Source organism: Melopsittacus undulatus, unplaced genomic scaffold, assembly GCF_012275295.1.
Source record: "Melopsittacus undulatus isolate bMelUnd1 unplaced genomic scaffold, bMelUnd1.mat.Z mat_scaffold_845_arrow_ctg1, whole genome shotgun sequence".
NCBI lineage: Eukaryota > Metazoa > Chordata > Aves > Psittaciformes > Psittaculidae > Melopsittacus > Melopsittacus undulatus.
Genome location: NW_022994643.1, coordinates 3544 through 11611, shown reverse-complemented (window position 1 = coordinate 11611; position 8068 = coordinate 3544). Strand labels below are relative to the sequence as shown.

Genomic DNA, 8068 nt, shown 5'->3' with positions numbered 1-8068 from the left:
GGATTCTGTGAGAAATGCCTGGATTCCTGGGGTTTTGTATCTTGCATCTGGCTGGGAGAGAGCTGAAAACACAGTGTTTTCCAAAGGAAGGAGTTGCACTTGTTTTCCTTAGTGTTGTACAGCGCGTTCACAGCAGCTCATGCTGCTGTACATTCAGGTTGTGGAGTCAACTGACTGTGGCTACCACTGGCCAGGGTTTGACATCGCCTCCCTGCTGGACCTCATGGGGATCGCAGATGGGGCAGGGTGAGGATGGGGCATGTGGATGGGCCAGGCAGGGGTTTCAGGCTCTCTCCTCCTCCTCAGGTCCTGCTAGCAAGTCATGATGGTTGAATCCGCCTCGGAGACCATCCGGTCCACTCCGTCCGGCCAGAACGGGGTCAGCAGCCTCAGCAACCAGCCCGATGGCGGCGGCACCGGCGGCACTGCGGCGGGTACAGGGCGAGAAGGAGCCACGAGTGGGGAGACCAATGGCGAGATGAGCCCCGTGGAGCTCCTGCACTTCCAGCAGCAGCAGGTAGGAGGGACACCTGCTTCTTACCAGTGTGAAACTGGGCCCTGTGAGGGGTTTGGGTTGGGGGTAATGCTGGATTTTTACCCTGCTCTCGTCCCCCAGGGCTGGCACCAGGGGTTGCACCAGATTCGGCCATCCCTGATGAAGCTGGGGTGTGAATGCTGCTGTCTTTGGGGGACACATCCCTAAGGGGATGGAGCCCATTGGATGCTCCAGAGATGGCTGTGGTTTGGGGGGGTCCTGCCTGCTCCGCTCCCAAAGGGGACAGGAACCTGCACAGGATGCAGAACAGGGAAGGCTGTAAGAACAGGGGAAAGACCTGTTGGATGTAAAATTAGGAGCAGGTTTTCTCCGGGTCTGTCTTTGGGTACCCAGGAGGGTGCCCAGATGTGGTCCCCATCCTTGGGGGGGGTCCTGATGCCTTCAGGTGAAGAATTAACCTCATACATCTGAAAACGTGGGACTGCCACATGTGTGTGCAGCAGCTCTGTCCTCAAGCAGACGCTGGGTGCCCCTCGGGGAGCTGCGTGGCACACGTCTCCCCTTGCATCGTGTGGGGAAGGGGGGCTCTGTGTGTGCCTGCAGGTTACCTTTCAAAACAAACTTGGGCAAACCCATAAATTTTCCCTGCTCGGAGTACTAAATAAGGCAATGATCCCTGCCTGGGATGGAGATCGCCTCCCTGAGCCATAAATTCCAGCGTGAAAGCTGTAAAAAATTGCTGTGTCTGATACTTTAGTAGCGAGTGCTGTAAATCCATTACCTGAATAACAGCCGTTTCTCACGCAGTTAAGCCCCCGTTCCCCTGATCTGAAGGCTAATCATGCGTGTAATGCTGCTGCGAGTCACCCTGCCAGGGAAGGAGCCTCACGGTGCAGAGCAGAGGATGGGCACCGTGGTGGTGAAACGGGGTCACCTCCTCGGCAAATAAAGGGGAAAGGGATTTTTGCAGTTGCTGTTGGCTCATCCCTATGGATGCTGCTCCCACCCTGCCCAAAGCATGGCCCGTGTTGGATTTCACCCTCTTGCACTTCTTCTTTTGGATTCCCAGTGTAACTGCCTTGGGAAACTCGCTGGCACGTGGAATTCTGAAGGCAGAGGGTTTGGTAAACTTCCAAAACCAAATGACATCCGCAATGACAGCACCTTGGGAAGGGGGAAAGAAACCATCCTGAGCGTTATCAATCTTCATGCTTCAGGGAACAGGCTGAGCACCAGCTGGGGTCGGGAATAAATGTCCCCGTATAGAGAGCTTTGCACAATTAGGTGCTTTATGAAGGCGTTGCGCCATCCTTGGGAGCATCCCATTGGCGCAGGCAGGATCTTGGACCACTGGGCTCTTCCCGTCTCACAGCTCCCCCGTCCCAGCTCCTGAAATATTGGCCCTCAGTTCTTATTTAACTATATGAAATCCCACCAAAACCCATTCGGGAGCATGGAGGATTGGAACCCTCCTCCCCTCAACAAACCCAGCCTGGCCTTGAGGGGCCACTGGTGGCTTAAAGCTGTTTCTGTAGAGGTTTGTTCCCTGGGGGCATGTGCTTTGCCCTCTGTTTCGGCTGGTTTTGCACCTCTGGGTGACGTGAGCTGGATTGGACCTTTTTGGGTATCTGCAGCCTCCTTTTGACAGGGTGAAATCGGGTACCCTGGTGCTTGTGGGCAGGGAATTCCCAGGTTAAACTCCACTTTCTGAGTGCTGCTCGGAGGTGAGTGCCCTGGGGGGGAGCTCAAAGGGAGCTGTGGGTATCCTGAGGTGTTCGGGGACCCCCTGAAGCTGGTTTGTGACTTCTTGGGCATTCATCAGCTTTTAATGTGGGGCTGGCCTCTTCTCCTCTGCCATGATGGGTGTCCTGTCCCCCCCCACGACCCCTCGGCTGGGCAGGAAGCAGGGGCACCAAGTGATTGGGGTGTTGCATCCCTGCAATGGGAGGAGGATGAGGGATGCGCCAGCTTGGGAATGGAGGTACAGGGGAGACCCATGGGTGGGCATTGCACATGGCCGTGTGCTGAACAGGAGCTGCTCTCCCATGGTTTAGGTCTCTTCAAGGGTTTCCTTGCATCCCTGCAAAGAATCCCAGGTTCCAAGTGTAATCCCAGAATTAAACCAGGGTTTAAACCATGGGGTGCAGAGGCTGCAGCTTCAGGAGTGCAAGGTGCTCAGAGCAGGGATGTCCATGGGGAGTCATGGGGAAGATACCCGAGCTTGGTGGCTGCATGGTAGTGGTTTCCAACTTGTTATCCTATGGAAATGGAGCCATCTGGAAAATCATCCTTCGGCGGGGCTTTATTATGCAAAAAGAAATGGCAGTTTATGGCAGGCACGTGTCAAAGAAATGTGAAGTTATTAAACAAAAGTAAGACTTTTGGTTTTACTTTAAAAAGGAGCAAATTGGATTTTTTTGGTAGTTAAAAGGGGGGGAGGAACTTCCCTGCCACGGCACGGATACTGTTCCATAAAGCATGTGATCGCATCTCAAATACATTGTGTAATCCGCTATTATTAGGGTATTTCAGATAAAATGAGACCGGAGCACTTAAGTGAAACTCATCTCTCCATAGGTGCCTTGATTTCTATTTCCTATTTTACGGAGTACAAATGCAGGAGGGGGTTTCCCTTCTTGTTGCTCTCTTTTTCCCTGCTGGGGTGGGCTTGTCGGGAGCGTGTTCCTGGTGTTCTTCATTAGTGGGAATGGGGTTAACCCCTCGCCTGGCAGGATTGAAGAGTCAAGAGTGGAGGAAGCAAGTCTGAGGCATTAGTGCGTGCAGTGATGGGAGCGCAGCCGGGGCTGCTGTCAAAAGGGCTTTTGGGTTTCTTTGCCTCCTTCCTCTATGAAGAATTATGTCATTTCTGTTCATTCTGATCTTTTTGGAGCCGTTTGGTTCTGGTTAAACACAGCCAGGGCTGGGCTGGGTGGAAGCGCTTCTCAATATGGCATCATTTACCGTTAATATCCAGCTAAAAATATCCGTGTGTGTGTTGGTTTAATAGTGCTAATTCTGGAATGTGACGATGTCATTTTTATGAGGCTAGTGTAAAATTATTCCTTTTTTTAACGTGTTTTCATCCCTTCCTAACCTCTCTCTATCCTCAAAAGGGACAGAGGGAAAAGGGAGGATACAGATGCTCTTTGTAGATCCACTTTCTGCCCCATTCTTTGCACAGTTCTTGGTTTAGTGTCAATTTTAGGGTGGCTTTTCACTCCCTGGACATTAAAACCCCGTTGCAGAGCTTTGATCCCATCCAAGTGGGAAATCCCTCACTGGGTTTGAGCATTTCCCACTATGGGTCGGGTGAACCTGCTTTGGCTCCGGCATCATAATTATATGTGCACCCTCGTAAACTGAAATAGCTGGTGGGATAAGGGAGGTCAGGAATACTCTGGGCAAGGTTTTCCAATGGGACAGGATGGAATGGGAGCAACTGTGGCCCCTCCTCAAGCACTTCCATCACTGGGGAAAGGGATGTTTGTGGTATTTGTCATGGGAAGCCAGCCAAGAGCTGGCCCTCATGGGGAGCCTCCATCACGGACAGGGGTATCCCACTGGCCAGAGCACGAGTGTTTGGGGGAAGAATTAACTATAATCCCAGGTACACTGGGTGGAAGCTGGGATAACCGGCTGCTTCCCTGCTGGAGGAGGAGATGCAGCAGGTTTATCCAGTGAACTGAAGGGATCTGGTGAGAATCCCACAGGCTGGGTACCCCAGAGTCCCCTGCCCTGGCACAGAAGCCTCTGCTCCCATAGGAGCAGCTTGGAGCTGGTCCTGGCAGTGTGGCTGCTCTCTGGGCAGAGCATTCCCACACCTGGGATTAATCCCAGGCACTGTTTAGTTACTGACCCCTCCCTGTCCCATACAACCTGGTGTGTTACGTGCTGCCGTGCAGCATGGGGCAGTTAGGGACCACCCCCAGCAGAGTCTGGGTCTCCATCCTCTTCCTCAGCACTGAAACCTGCTCCTCTGGGGAAGGGCAAAGCTGAACAGCAGCAGCTCCTGATGGAAGTGTCTGAGGCATTACATACTTTTTTATGGGATAATTTGCTGATCAAAGGGAGCCATCCAGGAGCATGATGAATTTGACACAAGCCATTCGTTCCTAATTATGGGTAACGTGCTAATGGTTCTTGAATAACATTATGCAGCAGGATACCAGGTTTTAAATAAAAAGGCATTTTTTCCCTCTGGTTCACAGAGCCAGGAGGTGGAATCCCATCCACTCTGCAGGGCAGGATTGTTTCCTTCTGCTCTCACATCTCCTCCACCCGAAGGAGAGGATGAGGATGTGGGTGAACCATCCTTGCTCATCCCTATGGAAAGGCTGCACCCCAGCTGCAGGCCCCTCTGCCCTGCAGGGTGAGGGTAGCAAATGCAGATCTAGCACAGGGCTCTGCATCCCAAAACTGGGTTCTCTGGGTCCCATCTGCTTCATACAGCCATGCAACAGGTCTGCAGCACCATGTGCTGCCAGGTACAGCATCCACAGGCTGAGCTGGACTTGCTGCCGGTGATGGGAAGGGATGGGTGGATGGAGGGGGGAGCTGCGGGTGCTGGGGGGAGGCCCCCATGTGCAATTGTAAGGCCATGTCAGTTTTGTTTCCTATAAATCTTGTAATTTCGTGCTTCAGAGCACAACAAAGTGAGAGCCAGCGGGGAGTGAATTCAATTCCCCCCGGAGAGCTGATGTGGTGGGGACACGGTGGCACCTGTGGCCAGCCAGCATCTGGGGTTAGAAAGGGAGACATTGGAAGTCCTGCACAATGCTTGGCATGGCCTCTGGCATCGTGTCTGTCCTCTCCTCGCTGTGTCTTCCATACCTGCTGCACTGTTTGTTGGGCTGGAGCAGGGACCTGCCTCACCAGCTCACCTTGGTGAGATGCTCCTTGCAACCATGGGAGGAATTTCCCATGGTGCAGATGGAGAACCAAATCCATGCAGACCTCTGTGCATCAGACACATGGCAAAACCAGCTGAAGCTCGAGCAGCTGGTGTGCACCCAGGGAACGGTCCAGCACCCGTCCCTGCATGGGTGCCTTGGACCTGCTGTGTGCTGAGCAGCGTCAATTGAATCCCTTCACCCTGGGCTTTTAAAGGGAATTACTGTTTTCATTTCAAAAAGTAATTAAAATATCAGACCTTGAGCTGTCATAACTGTCACATAGTTTTTGTGTTCGCATTACCGATGCACATCTATTACTGTTAATAACAGGGAAATAACATGCTCATGGAGGAACAGGCCTGTGTCAGCTCCAGGACATGGACCACAGGCTTGTGCCATCCGGATTCCCAGCAGCAAATTGCAGTGTTTTGTCCTCAAGGATTTTATGGTTTAGAATCGTTTGGATAATGTGAGTTTGCAAGTTGAGAGGTTGTGCAGGGTTGGAGCATCCCCAGCAGCGGACTGGGATGCTTGGGAAGAGGTGAGGGCACACTCTGGGCTTTGGCTGCTGCTGGGTGCACCCTGGGTGCATCATAGGAGTGTGATGTTAGGGTCCCATCTACTTTTGGGACTCCTGACCTTCAGCTTTCTTGAGGCCGTTTGGGTCAAGGCTTGTGGTGGCAACTGCAGCTGGGCAGGGCAGAGGGGTCCTGTGCTGTGACTGGGACGCAGTTCTTGGGTTCGGGTTCCTTGCAGTGAAATGATCACAGTCTGAAGCTGCTAAATGCTCTGCACCCAACCTCCGCATTCAGAACTGGCTTTAAATTCACCTCTCATTTTGCAAGTGCTCTTCTAATGCCTGTCCACGTGCAAGGAGTGGGTATGGGTTGATCCACCAAAACCCCCACGTGGGGCACAGCTCTGACATCCTTTGCTTTAGGTCTGTTCATATGCTCTTCCCGAGCACCCCCCTGCAGAGAGAGGCACAAAATGGGACCTAAACCCCAGCCCTTCAATGGAGCTTTATTCCCTCTCCTGGCTCCTGATTGAAGCTCCTGGTTTGTGCCATGCTCACCTGTGGCTGGCTCCTCTCTCCCCGTTGTCTCTTTGCAGGGTTTTCCTTCCTTTCACCTCCTGTTTGCAGGCACTGACACTGGCCATGGCTCACTCATGGCTGCTTGGGCCTGCCTGTGTTTCCACAAGTGGTTTTTACCCGTTCACACTGGTTTCTCCCTCTTTTACCAGTTACAAACCTTCCCAGCGAGGTACCTTCATCCTGCAGCCAAGTTAAGGAAACCCCTAACTCTTTATAGGCAAGCACCCATTAAAATAAGCAGGTTTTGTCTTGGTCACTTGTATGAGTTCCTAACCTCCTCCTGCACCACTATAAACTCAGTGGGGATGTGTTCATGGGTTATTAATTCAGGGTGGAATCCTGCACTGAAGCTGGGCAATGAGGGGGACTTTCTGGGGCTTTAGATACAAGGAACAGTGGCTGCAGCAGGAATGTCCTGGTGGCTCCTTGCAAAGGGGGAAATAAATCAGGGCCCCAGCTCCTGTATTGGACTTTTGGTTATGTATTGGCTGTGCTGAAAACCTGCTGAGGCACAAAGATGCTGGACCTGGCAACTTGCTGGAGATGGAGAAGGGCTTTTGGGAGAGGATTGCCCCTAAGCTCCTATGGCCCTCAGTGGCTCTGGGGTTGGAATGGTTGGTCTGTAATGGGATGTACTGGTCATGCCCTCCTCATGCATCGCTTGAGGAGGAGGATGAGGCGGGCACCCTTCCTCCTGCCCACCCGCTCTGTCTCTCTTGCAGGCTCTCCAGGTGGCACGCCAGTTCCTGCTGCAGCAGGCCACGGGGCTGAGCTCCCCCAGCAGCAATGAGGGCAAGCAGCCGGCGGTGCAGGTGAGCCCCAGGATGTGTGTGTGTCTTCCCCTTCCCCATCACCCCCTTCCCAGGAAGGGCTCAGCTGCAGTCGGATGCTGTGGGAAAGCACACGTGCAGACACACATCACCTCTGGCTTCGGGATGGCTGGAACACACCAGGAGCCCACAGAGAGTTAAACTGTAAACCTCCAGATAGCTCTTCTTTTGGGGGGGTTGTGGTCCCTGTTGTGTGCTGAGGTGGTGGAGAAGGGTGATGCAAAGGGAAGGTGAGGTGAGGACTGGGGAGAGGAGGTCACTGTGTGCCACCATCCCTTGGGTTGGCGTTTGCAGAGTTTCCCAGGGTTGGAGCACCCCAGAATTGATGCTGTGTGTGGATGGAGAACAGGTTCTTCATCATGGGACAGGGCAAAGGCCCATCTAAGGTGGGGGTTTTATGGCACTGGTAGGGAAAATGGGTCCTTGGGGTGGATGCAGCACCCTTGGGTGGCATCCAGCTCCCATATGAGAGAGGGGACCTCCCACTTCCTGCTCTCCTCTGCCAAAGGGAAGGGACAGAAGAGGGATGGGAACCTGGGGAGTGGGGGAGGCAGAAGGAAGCAAAGCCCAAGCGATGGAAAGTGACAATTTAAATAGCTGTGTGGAGGGGCTCTCCCTTCAGGCTAATTAAATTTATCAGAGAACAGCAGGTTACTTTATTAGAGCCACGTGGGTTTAATTAACAAAGGAAAGTAATTAGCACAAGCACTCTCAGAGCTGGAGGTCCTGCCGATGCCAGGCTGAGCCGAGGCTG

The 8068-nt window shown here is 53.0% G+C and overlaps 1 protein-coding gene across 1 annotated transcript; it reads left to right on the top strand.

The window, feature by feature from the left end:
* Window positions 1-309: 309 nt before the first annotated feature.
* On the top strand, window positions 310-7310 carry LOC117438945 (forkhead box protein P4-like; the record flags this gene model as incomplete). Its single annotated transcript, XM_034074301.1, has 2 exons — window positions 310-517; window positions 7207-7310. Coding segments are annotated over exons 1-2 (299 nt in total), but the record flags the coding sequence as incomplete, so codon positions are not given.
* Between the last annotated feature and the right edge of the window lie 758 nt (window positions 7311-8068).